This window comes from Panicum virgatum, chromosome 8N (assembly GCF_016808335.1).
Source record: "Panicum virgatum strain AP13 chromosome 8N, P.virgatum_v5, whole genome shotgun sequence".
NCBI lineage: Eukaryota > Viridiplantae > Streptophyta > Magnoliopsida > Poales > Poaceae > Panicum > Panicum virgatum.
The window spans coordinates 41637998-41654309 of NC_053152.1; the positions used below are offsets into that span (position 1 = coordinate 41637998).

The 16312-nt window shown below is 49.5% G+C and overlaps 1 protein-coding gene across 1 annotated transcript; it reads right to left on the minus strand.

The window, feature by feature from the left end:
- Positions 1-24: 24 nt before the first annotated feature.
- On the minus strand, positions 25-14500 carry LOC120686363 (protein LIFEGUARD 4-like). Its single transcript, XM_039968564.1, has 4 exons — positions 14082-14500; positions 13821-13934; positions 692-849; positions 25-581 (listed from the first exon to the last, which is right to left on the minus strand). The coding sequence occupies exons 1-4, from the start codon at positions 14407-14409 to the stop codon at positions 384-386; spliced, it is 798 nt and encodes a 265-aa protein (XP_039824498.1). The 5' UTR covers positions 14410-14500; the 3' UTR covers positions 25-383.
- Between the last annotated feature and the right edge of the window lie 1812 nt (positions 14501-16312).

A 16312-nucleotide genomic window follows, 5' to 3' on the forward strand; every position in this document is an offset into this window, starting at 1 on the left:
ACCACACTCAGCAAACACACAAGCTATAGGAGTAATTTTGATCTCCATTAAGGTTTTCGATCGAGGAGCGCTTTGGATCTCCATTAAGGTTTCAGAACCAACAGCGGACTAACAATCAGAGCCATTCGGTGCCGAAGCACGGAAGAGCGGGATATCTCAAGGTCCACGATTATCTAAGTGCAACGGGTCATATATACCGCAATCTCAGCTAGAGCTTGGCTAATTACATATCAATCTCCAGCTCCATAGTGCTACTGCTACTATTAAGTACTTGGTAACTTGAGGCAGCGAGAGTTGCGAAGGTATGTGAAGTGATGCAGCATGTACACGCGACGAGCGAGGTGAAGTCAGTGTGGGGGTGTTGAGGTGAAACCGGCGATGGATCACTGGAGGGAGAGCGACATCTGGGCCATGAAGAGGTTGATGACGTCCAGGTAGAGGGAGATGGCGGCGACCACGTACTCATTGTAGGTGTGGCGCTTGAGCAGCATGTGGGTGTCGAAGATGATGAAGCCCGAGAACACCAGGGTGGCCAGGAACCCGTAGATGGTGATGCCGACCCTTCCCACAGGGAAGAAGATCTGCGAGGTCCAGTGGATTACAACATTACACTGTATGCCAAACAGGAGGCACGGAGAAAGATGGATCTGGTGAGAAAGAGGAAGACGGCGTTGTCATGGGGCAGGCAAACCTGGATGACGAGGTACACCAGCAGCACGTTGAGGCAGGTGAACAGGAAGGGGAACATGAAGGTGAAGTCGTAGCCCTTTTTCACAGCCCAGAAGGTGAAGAGGGTGAGCCCCAGAACAGCAACTGCGGTGAGGATGGCAGCCTGCAGAACCACTCTGCCTGTTGATATTAACACAAGAATTGCACTTCATCAGCCATGGTATAAAAAAAATACACGGCTTCCTAAAAGACATAATGCACTAGTAATAACTAGAGAGTAATTTAAAACATTTAGAATGCCTGAAAGTTGGGCTGATAAGATTTCTTCACTTTTACAAACCAACAGAAGAAAGTTAGATTTATTTCAGATATAGAGTCGTCCAATATAAAGCAATGTGCCATGGATTTCACATTTTCATCAGAATCGAATGAATATGCATGAAAATTGCGCAAGGTTTACTTGATATGAAGAACAAATCAGAAAAAGAAGTTGGATTCAATTCAGATCATCTGTTTTTTTAATAACATAAGAAATGAGAGACATGGATTCCCTCACAACAAAAACACAAGCATTCAGCACTTAAAACTCACAGGCAACAAATATAACATAGCCCAGTACTTGAAGATGGTAGTGAAGCGCCCCGACCCGAAGATCAAGGCTAAACCATGTATTAATTACCGAATAAGGTCTCCGGCATAATACATGTTACATCAAGTGGAGTCCAGAGTCATACAGAGCTTTATTTAACACTGTCGGTACCCCAGGACTGGGGTACCCCCTCTTGCTGTGTCTAGGCAAGGATCTTGTAGTTATCCTTAACTACATCCAAACAGCCGGACCCCTGCAGTCCGGCATCCTGTTCTCCCAGCAGCGGCCTGGACCGATCCTCAGTTGAGATAGGTCCGGGGACACCACGTGTCCCGGAAAAGGCAGGAACTCGTGCCTAAGCAGTCGGGGCTCCGGACCTCCCCGAGGAGACCGGACCCCCGCAGGGTCCCGGACCCCTCATGGGGTCCCGGACCCCCTATATAATAACCGGACCCCTCGCTAAGGGAAGAGTTCGACGCCCCGCGTCGGGGTGGTCCGGGGCCGCCACGTGTCTGCAAGACATGGCCGTTTGGGTTTCCATGCCAACGTTCACCCACCATTGCATTTATTGCAGTAGGTGAACGTCTGCATTGATATGACAGAAGCTGAGGCGTCTCATTGACCATGGGATATTATTGATCGCGTATTACCAAGGCAGTGGAGCCGCTGGCGCCGCCCATACTGCGTCTACCAGATGGATACGACGGCTCAGCTTCGCCCATTATGACGCTACATAATAGCCTCAGCAGGCCACGCCGCAAGCTACGCTACTCCAACGGGCGCCTAGTTGACGGGACAAGAAAAGACCCCCCTGAGTCAGGGGAGCAGCAGTAAAGATTCGCTACCACTGTAGCCACAGTCACGTTGGGCCCACCTGTCGGGGCATCAACGTTCTATGTATCCGCTCCCCCTTGATCTATAAAAGGGGGGGCGCCGCTAGAAAACCTCAGGCGGGGCAAGAGCCAAGGCCAGCAGAGGATAGGTTCATACACACTACCAAGAACAATACATCTCCCAGTGGACGTAGGGTATTACGCTCCGGCGGCCCGAACCACTCTAAATCGTGTGTTCTTGAGTCCTTGTCCCAGCATAGATCCAGCCCCATCGCCTAGTACTTCCCCGAGTACTCCCTCACTGGGAATAGGCGGGTGCGTTCCGCCACCCGGCTGTGGGTACCCCTAGAACCCCACAACAAACACGTACATGAGGAGTAAAGTGACAACACAAAGCTACACAGAACAACCATATGATAACAACTAGCATAACGACATGGAGGACTAGCTCTTCATCCATCACGGCTCCACTCGATCAGCTTGGGTGCGGACACGATCTACTCGTAGTCTTCTGGCACAAAGTCAGGATCCTCTGGAGAAAAATCAACAGGGGTGAGTACAAAAGTACTCAGCAAGCTCCACCTCACCCTACGGGAGGGGAATGACATGCACGACGCACATTAAGCACAATGCATTAGCAATGCAACTAATGGCACGCAACTCTTCCCGACACAACCCACAATAGGTAGCTCACTAGTTGTCAGGACCACACCGTAGCCTGTCCATACCGTGGACACGGACCATTCGAATGGATTATACACTCTGCAGAGGTCGTACACTGTATCCACACGCTCGGCTGCCCGAACGGACAACCGACATAGCCGACACCCAGCCGTGGTCACGCCCCAGCCCGGCCGCACAAACCCTCGGGCCCTGACCCCAATGGTCTATACCCGTAAACCATCCCTGCGACCATCAGGCTAACCAGTGGGATTAGGCTAAGTCCGGCCCATACCGGAAACTGTGGTCGTACTAAAGTAAGCTAGGTGAGATGTCAAAACAACTCGGTCCTTAAGGTTCACCAGGGCAACAACCATCCTTCAACATGTCAACTCGAGCCTACCACCACGGTAGCACTCACCTGCCAGTCTACCACCACGGTAGCGCCGGCTCCAACATACCCAGCTGCCCTGGTCTCAGCCAGATCCCTTCGTATCTTATTCTCAGCTCTGGATATGCATGACTACTCAGATGCATGCATGAGCACACTCAATCACTCAAGTACTGGTATATGTGATCGATCCTAGACCCAGGTTACAGCTAAACGTCCTCACATGGATGCAACCGCTCACGTAGGGGTCGATGAAACTTGCCTTCGCTTGCGTACGCGTCGGCGGCGGCGGCTTCCTGCTCGTGGTACGGGTCTTCTGGCTCCTTGGCAGGCTCCTCCTCGGTCACTCCGTGATCTACGGGCGAGAACGGCACAACCGGCAAACAACACAAGCAAACAATAAAATAAGCTCAAATGGAGATGAAAATAGGAGGAATAGATAATATATGATTTGAGGAGAGTTTAGGAAAAAGAGTTTCGTGAAAAGGAGTTGATATGAAGGAGATATTGAGTTTACAGTATTGATTGGTAGAATGATTTGGATTAAGTGCTCACGGCCTGGTGGGAGTTTTGGGCCTTTATTAGTGGAGTTAATGGTCGGGGGAGCTGCCTGCCATCTCACCTTGGCGCGGAACAGCTCGAGGAAGAGGATCAATTGTTGGAGCCTCGTTTCGTGAGTGAGCTGGGCTCGGAAGGAGTGGTTCAGCTGGTGGAGCGAAGCGGCTCGGTGTGCTTGGGCTGGTGACGGGGCTCGTCACGGCCTTGCTCCTTTTATAGGCGAGGAGAGCAGCAGCGGCGTTGCGCAAGGATGGGCGACGGCGTGGGCTGCGGCAGCTTGTCGTCAACGCGAACAGTGGCAGCACTGAAGGCGTGAGCGCCGAGGCGGCAAAGCCGGCGAGGACGCTGCAGCGGCGTGGGCGAGGTGGGGACGCGGGAGTGGGCGGCACGGCATGATGCCGGCGGCAGTGCGCGGTCCCGTCGTGGGGCCGGCGTGTCGCGCGTGCGCGAGCGAGAGCGAGCGGGTGAGGCGGTTCGGCAGAAAAAATCTCGGCCGGCACTGTGCGTGGCGACCCCGATCTTTAGGGAGGTGAGTGCTGCCATGACGGGTCTTTTCAAGGTCAATGGTGTGGGTATTCTGTGGCTTCCAGGGAATGATGAAGTTATGGCAAAGGAGGTAGGCGCTGTCATGATTGTCTGAGAATTATGACATGGTACGGTGACTTAAGAGACTTTTATGGAAACGAGATGATTTTTGTCATAGGTGTAAGCATGCGTATGCTGGTTACTGGAGGGAACGAATGTACTAATGCAAGGCAAGAATATAAAATAGTTTACCTAATAGTTATGTAATACCTCGTATAACATTAGTATTATTTCACCTTACTAGTTTAATTGCATCCTAAGTTTTATTTTAGTGATTGCTGGAATTTGAGGTGGCCCTACTAAGTTAAGGATCTACACCAACTCACTTCAGAGTCGGTCAGCTTCTAGTTACTTAGTGTACCGGGTCCTTTTGACGGCAGAGCCGCCTTTTGCTTTCGGGAGGCAGAGCCTACCAACAGATGAAGCTGGCTTCCGGGTGGCAGAGCCAACCTTCGATGAAGCCCAGACCCTTTTGTGATCCCGGGTGGCAGAGCCAACCTTCGATGGATCACAACTTATACACTAAGTACTTAAATTTAACCGGGAGACTAACACTTATAAAGACGCTTACCTTATTGAAGCAACAAAGGAACACACCTAGCACACTCTACCTATGCTCACTTCTACCATGCCCTTGGATGTGTGTGGGATGGAGTGGAGTAGTATGGCATGGCAAGGGGTGGCACCCTCCTTATATAGGCACCCATACCCTCTTGGATGAGTGACACTTGTCACAATCTAGGAAGCTCCCTACAAATATCTAAGTTCCCTACAAATATCTAATTCTAGAAAATTCTAAATTTTACCATGACAAGAAAATATAAAACTTCTTGTCTTCTTATGATTCTTGTGGAACATTCTAGAACCTTGTCATGGTGAACAAAATTATGCCATTATTTATCCTTATTTTTATAGAACCTTCTAGAAGCTTACATTATAAATTTCAACACTCCCCCTTAATCGTGATGAAAACTGGGATGTTACAAACCTACCCCACTTAGGTTGAATCTCGTCCCCGAGATTCAGCTTCACCACTAAAGAGACTGGGAAACTCGGCTCGGAGCGCGTCTTCTCTCTCCCAAGTTGCTTCTGCTTCCGAATGCCTGCTCCACTGAACTCGGCAAATCCTGACTTCTGAGTTGCGGGTTCTTCGCGTCACAGTGTCCAGAATTTTTACTGGTACCTCTTGATATCTGAGATCATCCTGTAGGTCGATTGTCTCTGGGGCCACTTGTTCTTCTGGTACTCGCAAGCACTTTCTGAGTTGGGACACATGGAATACATCGTGTACATCTGACATCTCTGCTGGCAACTGAAGTTTATAGGCTACCGCTCCCACTTTCTTGATAATTGGGAAAGGTCCAATGTAACGTGGAGCCAACTTTCCTCGTACCTGGAATCTGCGTGTGCCGCGAATTGGGGAAACTTTAAGGTACACATAGTCTCCAACTTCGAAGGTGAGAGTACGTCTTCTTTTATCGGCATAACTTTTCTGGCAGGATTGAGCTGCCTTTAGATTCTCTCTGATTTCTGCTATCTTGTCTTCTGCTTCTTTAATAAAATCTGGGCCCTCAATAATGCGGTCACCGACTTCGGTCCACATGAGAGGTGTGCGACACTTCCTCCCGTAGAGGGCTTCAAACGGCGACATCTTTAAGCTTGACTGGTAGCTGTTGTTGTAAGAGAACTCTGCATATGGCAAACTGTCTTCCCAATTTTTGCCATAAGTAAGAACACAGGCTCTTAGCATGTCTTCAAGGATCTGATTAACTCTTTCGGTCTGGCCATCAGTCTGAGGATGATAGGCTGAACTGAAGTCCAACTTTGTACCAAGTGCTTCATGTAGCCTGCTCCAGAATCTCGAAGTGAACTGGGTGCCTCTATCTGACACAACCCTCTTAGGTACTCCATGCAGCTTCACAATACGCTCAATATATAATTTGGCTAATTTATCACCTCCATAAGTGGTACGCACTGGGATGAAGTGTGCCACTTTAGTGAGTCGGTCAACAATCACCCAAACTGAGTCATGACCGCTCTGGGTTCTTCGTAGACCGGTGATAAAATCCATACTAACTTCATCCCACTTCCATACTGGGATCGGCAATGGCTGGAGTAATCCACTAGGCTTCTGATGCTCTGCCTTGACTCTTTTGCACACATCACAATGAGCGACGAATCGAGCGATATCCCCCTTCATACCATTCCACCAGTACTTCTCCTTAAGGTCCAGGTACATTTTCGTAGTGCCGGGGTGAATGGAATAGGCTGAGTTATGGGCTTCATCCAAGATGGTCCTGCGGAAATGACCTTGCTTAGGCACACATAATCTCTTCTTGAACCACAAGACTCCATCTTTATCTACTCTGAAATCTGGGGCTTTTGCCTTCACTGTTGCGACCTTTAATCCATACCAATCTTTTATCCTCCATCTGAGCTTCCTTTATCTGGTCATCCAGGACGGGATGGACACTAAGGTTATAGTTGCAAGAGCGGCGTACAACCCTTAGGTTCAACTTCCTCATTTCTTCACTCAGCTCTGGGGATTGTGTGACTAAGTGATGGCAATATGCTTTACGACTGAGCGCATCAGCCACCACATTAGCCTTTCCAGGGTGGTAATGAATTTCCAAATCATAGTCTTTGATCAACTCCAACCATCTTCTCTGTCTAAGGTTGAGGTCTGACTGGGTGAAAATGTACTTCAGGCTCTTGTGATCCGTGTAGATTTCACACTTATTCCCAATCAGATAATGTCTCCAAATCTTGAGGGCATGCACCACTGCAGCTAACTCCAAGTCATGGGTGGGGTAGTTCTGCTCATGTGCTCTCAACTGTCTTGAGGCATACGCTACAACTCTTCCTTCTTGCATAAGCACACAACCCAATCCTTGTCGGGATGCGTCGCAATAAACGACAAAGCTCTTCTGATTATCTGGCAAGACTAGCACTGGGGCAGAGGTTAGTCGCCTCTTCAACTCTTGAAAGCTTCTCTCGCAAGCTTCAGACCAAACAAACTTCGTGTCCTTCCGGAGTAACTCAGTCATAGGCCGGGCTATCTTAGAGAAACCTTCGATGAATCTCCGGTAATAGCCGGCTAATCCCAAGAAACTCCTGATCTCCGAGGCTGAGGTTGGTTGCTTCCATTCTGATACTGCCTTGACCTTTTCTGGGTCCACCTCAACACCTTCAGCTGTTAAGACATGACCCAGAAAACTGACTCTCTGCAGCCAGAATTCACACTTGCTAAACTTGGCATACAACTGGTGTTTTCTGAGCTTTCCCAGCACAATTCTGAGATGTTGTCCATGCTCCTCAGCACTCTTAGAGTAGACCAGTATGTCATCTATGAATACCACGACAAACCGATCTAACTCTTCCATAAACACCTTATTCATGAGGGTCATGAAAAAGGCAGGGGCATTAGTCAGACCAAAAGGTATCACTGTGAACTCATACTGGCCATAACGGGTCCTGAAGGCTGTCTTGGAGATGTCCTCTTGTCGCACTCTGAGCTGATGATAACCTGACCTTAGATCTATCTTGGAGAAGAACTTAGCTCCCTTCAGCTGATCAAACAGGTCATCAATCCGAGGTAGAGGGTACTTGTTCTTGATGGTGACTGCATTCAGATCACGGTAGTCCACACAAAGTCTCTTGCTTCCATCTTTCTTCCTCACAAAGAGCACTGGGGCTCCCCAAGGAGAAGCAGCGGGTCTAATAAATCCCTTTTGTTGAAGCTCTTCAAGCTGCTTCTTCAACTCGGCAAGCTCTGGGGCTGCTAACCGATAGGCATTCTTTGCTATAGGCTTAGTTCCAGGGACTAAGTCAATAGTGAACTCTACATCTCTTTCTGGAGGCATACCGGGTAATTCATCTGGGAACACATCTGCGAATTCCCGAACTACTGGCACATCTTCTGGGGATTCTGCTTGGATGTGGTTCACCATGGAGTCTGACAGGCTAGGCTGGATTTGGCATGTGACTGTTAACCCTTGGCGGTTGGTGACTGTCACTGCTCTCTCAGCACAGGCTATGTTTCCGCGGTGCTTGGTGAGCCAGTCCATACCGAGTATGACATCTATCCCTTTGGAAGTAAGGACTACTAGGTCGGCAAGGAATACTACCCCACTTAGGTTTATAGGGATATCTAAGACACCTAAGTGGCAAGGTATATGACCTCTAGGGGAACGGGTTATTAGTGGCCTCTTAAGGGCTATAGTAGGTATATCATGCTTTTCCACAAAGTGGGAGGAGATAAAGGAATGCGATGCTCCAGAATCAAAAAGCACTGAGGCTAGAGCTGATTGGACCAGAAACTCACCGAGAATCACTCCTGGTGCATCCTCTGCTTCTTCAGCATTCACATGATTCACTTTTGCCTTGCCGAAGGACTGTTGCTGGCTCTTAGCTGGTGTTGCATGGTTGGCTCCAGTCGGCTGCTTTGGTCCTTGAACAAAGTTGGAGAAAATAGAAGGGGCGGGCTGATTGAGATACGGACAGTTGGCCTTGTAGTGTCCGGCTTCGCGGCAGTGGAAACAGGTCTTCACATTGGTTACTTGACTTCCGCCAGTCTGTTGGGTACGGAAGGAACTCTGGGTCTTCATAACAGGAGCTGACTGAGTGGGCTTCTGGAAAGAACCGGGCTGCGCTTTGAATGAAAAGGTACCCTGGCTCCTTGGGCCTGAGTGAGCCGGATATTGGGTCTTCTGGAACTTCTCCAACTGCTGGGGCTTCTTGCTTTCAAACCGACGTTTGCGCTCACTGACTTCTGCCTTTCTGTTTCTCTCAGTGGTGATGGCCCTGTTGACCATAGCATTAAAGTCACTGTGGGTGGTGACTTCAACCAAGGTCCTGATTTCAGGGTTAAGCCCACCAAGAAAGGCTTCTTGCTTCTTCTCGTCATCATTGATATCCTCTGGTGCATAACGAGACAACTCTGTGAACTTATGAAGATACTCTGTCACAGTCATACCACCTTGACGAAATTTTCTGAACTCATCCCTCTTGAGCTTCATAACACTGCTGGGAATGTGATGTTCTCTGAAGATCTTGACAAAGTCAGCCCATACCATCTCATTAGCGTTTTCATTTATTTCCCGGTAACTCTGCCACCAAGCAAGGGCTGGTCCCTTTAACTGCTGTACTGCGAGCAAAACCTTGTCTCTATCATCTGCATGGACCACTTCAAGCTTCATTTCAATTTCTCGCAGCCAATCATCTGCCTCCATCGGGTTATCAGATCCTCCAAACTTAGGTGGCTGCAGGCGGTTGAAATCTGCAATTCTACTGCCATTGCCATTATGATGCATTGCAGGTCTATTGTTGCCAAGATTGCCTTGAGCTTGAGCTGTGAGAGTGGTCACAAGAACTTGAAGGAGTTGGTTCTGCTGCTGCAGTATGGCTGCCAAGTCAATGGGTGCTGGGGCACGGGGAGGTAGCGGCGGTAGTTGTCCATTTTCTGGTGCTTCTGGGGCTACATTCAGAGGGGCTTGGTTTCTCGGGTTGACCTCGTCACCGTCTTCCTGAGCATGGAGTCCCTGGACTCGGCTCGAGCGACGAGACATCTACGGTCAAGGAGGGCAAGATTAGGTGACTCCCCTAGTATAATGCTAGGGTATATTTGTATATATAAAATATTTTGTACCGCGCAATGCACACAAACAAATCACTCAAGCACCACACAAGCATTCATTCAAACAAGCAGGGATACATGACACGACGGTTTACAATAACGCGGCTCGACTTTTAAGGGTCGGCCGGGACGACTCGACTACTGAACCCTACAACACGGTCTTCGGGGTCACTGTTTCCGGGATCTCGGGGAGATGCGGGAGACGTGGGCGGCACTGATTCACAAATCCTTCTGCGTGGTTGGGATGAGGAATATAGCGGAATTCCCTCTAGGATTGGCAGCTCCGCGGCAGTCCTGGGATGGCGTTCCTTGCGCTTGGCACGGTCCACTAGGTAGACACCCCTAAGGAGCTGACTGTGGCGATCTGCCTGCTCCCTAAGGTTCTCTTCGGCCATGGCAAGGCGGCTTTCAGCTTCGGCTGCTCGGGCTTCTGCCTGGGCTACGGCCAGTTTAGTCCTACGCCAACGGGACTCCGCTTCCTCAGCACGCTGGATTAAATCTCTCACACGCTGATGCAGTTGGTCGCACAAATCGTCGAGGCTAAGCAAATAGCCAGACATAGCGACAACTGTGGGGTTCTTCTCTGTCCCTGCGGGGCTCTCCAGGTTGCGGATCCTCGCCGCCCAAGCAGGACGGTTACGATCCAACGGGGGAAAGTACTTCATGGGGGTGGAACCCAAGTGCCATTCAAACATCTGGCACAGGTACCGCAGCGCCTTGCGAGCTGCAAGTTGAATGGTGTCAGGCATACGGGCTCTAGTGGCGGTGACGCTCCAGGGTTGCATCTCCAAGTACTTATCACTGGCACCAATATGGATAGTGACCTCACAACTTTCGGTGCCATGCTCCACGAACTCGCGACCCACGTACTCCGGTCGTTCCGGAATACCAAGTCGCACCGTGGCAGCATAAAGCACCCTGGGGAATCCATCTTCGTTGATGCAGTAGGTGGTGGTCCAGTCATCCGCCATCTGATTTTCAAGGGTAGGGTTAGCATAACAAGGATAAAGTTTAAGGAGTAATATATTTTCAAGGATTGACCATCCTAGGGCTCCTACGGTCATCGTTTACTACCGGTTCGCGTCCTACAGCCAAGCATGGCTCTGATACCACCTGAAGCGCCCCGACCCGAAGATCAAGGCTAAACCATGTATTAATTACCGAATAAGGTATCCGGCATAATACATGTTACATCAAGTGGAGTCTAGAGTCATACAGAGCTTTATTTAACACGTACATGAGGAGTAAAGTGACAACACAAAGCTACACAGAACAATCATATGATAACAACTAGCATAACGACATGGAGGACTAGCTCTTCATCCATCACGGCTCCACTCGATCAGCTTGGGTGCGGACACGATCTACTCGTAGTCTTCTGGCACAAAGTCAGGATCCTCTGGAGAAAAATCAACAGGGGTGAGTACAAAAGTACTCAGCAAGCTCCACCTCACCCTACGGGAGGGGAATGACATGCACGACGCACATTAAGCACAATGCATTAGCAATGCAACTAATGGCACGCAACTCTTCCCGACACAACCCACAATAGGTAGCTCACTAGTTGTCAGGACCACACCGTAGCCTGTCCATACCGTGGACACGGACCATTCGAATGGATTATACACTCTGCAGAGGTCGTACACTGTATCCACACGCTCGGCTGCCCGAACGGACAACCGACATAGCCGACACCCAGCCGTGGTCACGCCCCAGCCCGGCCGCACAAACCCTCGGGCCCTGACCCCAATGGTCTATACCCGTAAACCATCCCTGCGACCATCAGGCTAACCAGTGGGATTAGGCTAAGTCCGGCCCATACCGGAACCTGTGGTCGTACTAAAGTAAGCTAGGTGAGATGTCAAAACAACTCGGTCCTTAAGGTTCACCAGGGCAACAACCATCCTTCAACATGTCAACTCGAGCCTACCACCACGGTAGCACTCACCTGCCAGTCTACCACCACGGTAGCGCCGGCTCCAACATACCCAGCTGCCCTGGTCTCAGCCAGATCCCTTCGTATCTTATTCTCAGCTCTGGATATGCATGACTACTCAGATGCATGCATGAGCACACTCAATCACTCAAGTACTGGTATATGTGATCGATCCTAGACCCAGGTTACAGCTAAACGTCCTCACATGGATGCAACCGCTCACGTAGGGGTCGATGAAACTTGCCTTCGCTTGCGTACGCGTCGGCGGCGTCGGTCAGCTTCTAGTTACTTAGTGTACCGGGTCCTTTTGACGGCAGAGCCGCCTTTTGCTTCCGGGAGGCAAAGCCTACCAACAGATGAAGCTGGCTTCCGGGTGGCAGAGCCAACCTTCGATGAAGCCCAGACCCTTTTGTGATCCCGGGTGGCAGAGCCAACCTTCGATGGATCACAACTTATACACTAAGTACTTAAATTTAACCGGGAGACTAACACTTATAAAGACGCTTACCTTATTGAAGCAACAAAGGAACACACCTAGCACACTCTATCTATGCTCACTTCTACCATGCCCTTGGATGTGTGTGGGATGGAGTGGAGTAGTATGGCATAGCAAGGGGTGGCACCCTCCTTATATAGGCACCCATACCCTCTTGGATGAGTGACACTTGTCACAATCTAGGAAGCTCCCTACAAATATCTAAGTTCCCTACAAATATCTAATTCTAGAAAATTCTAAATTTTACCATGACAAGAAAATATCCAAACTTCTTGTCTTCTTATGATTCTTGTGGAACATTCTAGAACCTTGTCATGGTGAACAAAATTATGCCATTGTTTATCTTTATTTTTATAGAACCTTCTAGAAGCTTGCATTATAAATTTCAACACTCCCCCTTAATCGTGATGAAAACTGGGATGTTACAGGTAGATACAGTAAGGGTTCTGCAAGATGATCCGGACCCAGTTGTTCTATCACAAAGTAAAAAGTTAGAGATCATGTAACAAAGACCAACTCATGCATCTTCATCAAAATGTAAAAGGCAACATATTATTGATGACTGCCACCACAGCAAATGTGGTGGTTTAAAACTAGTATACTGGCTGACCTGATACTGAATGCATGTAAAAACATGCAAAGGAGTGATAGTGCAGATAAATCTTAAAAAGTATAGGACAAGCCAATGGTAAAAAGTAATTTTTATCTTATGCTAAAAGTAACTGTTGTGCAACTCACCCAAATGATGCCACGAGAAATGAAACAGGACCTGCCAATGGACTTAATACAGGACATTGACCATTGCAAATAATTACTCTGTATGGCGACAACAGTAAGAAATCAATGGTGTAAATTGCAAACATTGCAGGAGCTGTCCATGACACAGAAAACTATCAGCATAGGCAAACAAGACCTCGCCATGCAAGAATAGTACATTTATATGGTGCAGTCACAGGATTTGGTTAAAAAAAAAGTTGACCCTGAGCTGATGCCCATCCTACCACTGCCAACAACTAAAGTCTAAAGATTGGGTGAAATTGTACTCAAATTCCACAAAGGTCACAAGTCCACCCTGAATTTTTGCAGGGAACAGAGTAATTTAACATCTATCTGCTGGCAGCAGAAGAATACCATAATTGATAAGAGTTGCATACTAGTAGGCCTACAGATGATCATCCATTCCTACGTGAAAAAGTAAAAAGAAGCCCCAATCTTCTTCTCTACCAAAACCCCCCAGAGCCCGAAATCTGCTCTGTTCAACAATCTAACTGACAGCTACTGCATCCCCCCCCCCCCCCCGCCCTCTCCAAAAAAAGTGCAGGATCACACATCCCTAACTAAAGCAGAAGATGACAGATTGGCCCAATAAATCACCAGAATTTCACCACCCGCTGCACTTGATCTATCCACATCACAGCAGAAAGCGAAGACACGAGAAAAGGGAGATGGTGGAATCACGAGCCCGTACCGAGGCTGGTCGAGGTGGTCATGGCGATGCTGAGGCTGCAGCAGAGGGTGAAGACGCCGAGCAGCACCAGGTTCGTGGGGTGCTTCTCCCGGTACTTCAGCATGGGGAACATCACTGCACAGCAGATCAACCGCAAGCGTTATACCCATTACCCAGCGCCACCCGCTCCGATTTCCGCACCGCAGCCGAACCAAACCAAGCACGCGGGGGCGACGGAACCGGAAACCCTAGGGACGGGAGGGGAGGGGAGGGGGCGCGCACCGATGAGCGGGGAGACGAGGATCCCGATGAAGACGGGCCAGACGGCGGCGGCGGGCCCCGTGGCGAAGAAGCGCGGGACGGCGCGCACGAGGCAGGCCGCGACGGAGACGGCCGCCGTGAGCGCGAACTGCAGCGCCAGGATCGCGTAGACCTTGCGCACGAACGCCCAGCGCAGGCGCGGGTCCTCCTCCTCCGCCACCTTCCTCCCCGCGGGCTTCGCGGCCTCCGCCGCCGCCTGATCCGGCCCCGCTTTCCCCGCAGCCACCGTGGCGGGCGCGGGCACGGCCGCCTCGACGTCGCCGTCCTGGGGCTTCGGCATCGCCGGCATTCCGCGCGATCGGCTAGGGTTTCGCGCGGCGCAGTTGGGGGTTTTCGGGGGCGGGGGTTTGGGGGGAGCGCGGCGAGGTAGGCAGGCGACGCCGCCGCGGTGGGGAAAGGCGGCGCTATATACGGGCCGCGTCCCGCCGACGCACGGGCCCACCTGGCAGCGAGACGGGCCGGGATCTCCGATCCCCCGCGGCTGTTTGGGCCGGTGGGGGTCCGGTACGTAGCGTGGCGACTGGTGGGGCCATGCGTTGACGGTGGCCCCACCGGTCAGGGAGATGCAGCAGGGGTGGTGTTGGGCAGCTGCTGTGCGGATTCGATTCGGGCGATCAGGTGGGCCAGCGGGGGGTTTATCCGGAACCGCGTCAGTGGCACGGGGAGGGAAGTGGGGGCCCGCCCCGGCACATGCGCATGTGCTGGCTACGGTGGGGTAGTGAGGAGGAGGAGGTGCCACGCGTTGACGCGTGGGTGGGCGGTGGAGTGGTGGCTGACTGGCTGCCGATTCACCGGTTGCTTCCTTGCAGTTGCAGAGCTTCTTCCTCCGATCCTTTTTCATGCAAAAGTGGTAGTTCGATTCACAGCACATTTTCACGTGCTTTTCTTCCCGTTTTCTTGCCGTAGGGATTCAGGGAGTTTATGGAAAATTCTCCAGCCGAGGTAGGGGTCTAATGGTACTTAAAAGAAAACAACTTATGATCTGTTGTAGATGTCTAGATATCGGGACCGAGAGGAACTTGCTAATGTGCTAAGTATGAGTGCTCATCAAGTACGTGTACAACCTATTAGGAAAGAAGATTTGAAGGAATGAGACATGACATATAGTTGGTAGTATGGACCACTGAATGGAGCGAAGGTGGCCAGAGGGTGGGTGCAGAATCACGCGGTTGCTTCCCTTGGGTTGCTTCCTTAGTTCTTTGAACTCTTTTTCACACGAACAGCCCCGTCTTGAGATTTCAGGGGCCCGAGGCGAGATTTATAGTATAGGCCCTTTAATAATAATAATAATAATAATAATAATAATAATAATAATAATAATAATAATAATAATAATAATAATAATAACAATAACAACAACAACAACAAATAAAACCACTAAACACTTAAATTGTATAAGAATATTAATATCAAACAATCTATATACTACCTCAGAAGTTTCTTCTAACATCTTTAGATATAAAGTCAGTCGGTGATCATATTATCAATATTGATTTCATCCAATAATTTTCTTCTCGATGAATAAAATTGCCAAACCATTTAACCTTTCTTGAGACATTATGGACCTCAGATAATTTCTCAATAGCTTCAACTTTGTAAATGTTGTTTCAGCTAATGCTACAATGACTGGCTTAGTTGATAAGATCCGATAAGCAATAGAAATACCTAATAGCTTCTGAAGTCCTGATTTGCTAATTCCCGCAATTTAGTTGTTGGCTGATCCTGTCCCTATCTACTCACTGATTCTGATTGTTGCCCTATGTGGTAAAATTAAAAGAAAAAACATGACAAGATCGATCAGTAAGTAACCTAACTAGTTGATTCATAGGAGAGAGATGATTATGGAATTAAAACTAACATCAATAGATGTCAGATGAATAAGACTTGACTTGCCCGGCGTCCTGGTCGGCTGGTCGTGGCTTCTGGCTTGCCATCGAGCGGACGTCGGCCTCGGTCCTCGGCCCAGCAGCTGGCGTGGAACTGCAGAAGCCGGAAGGTCAGACGCCGTGATCGTGAGGGCTTCGGCACACTCATGTGGGGCAAAAGGAAACGATCGATTGGAATTCTGAAAAGTGATTATGCCTAAGCCTAATACATACTAGCAGATGCCCATGTGTGGCACGCACATATTTAAAAATCCAGAATAATAATTTTATATTTATAGTTAATGCTTACACGTGGCAATGATATAA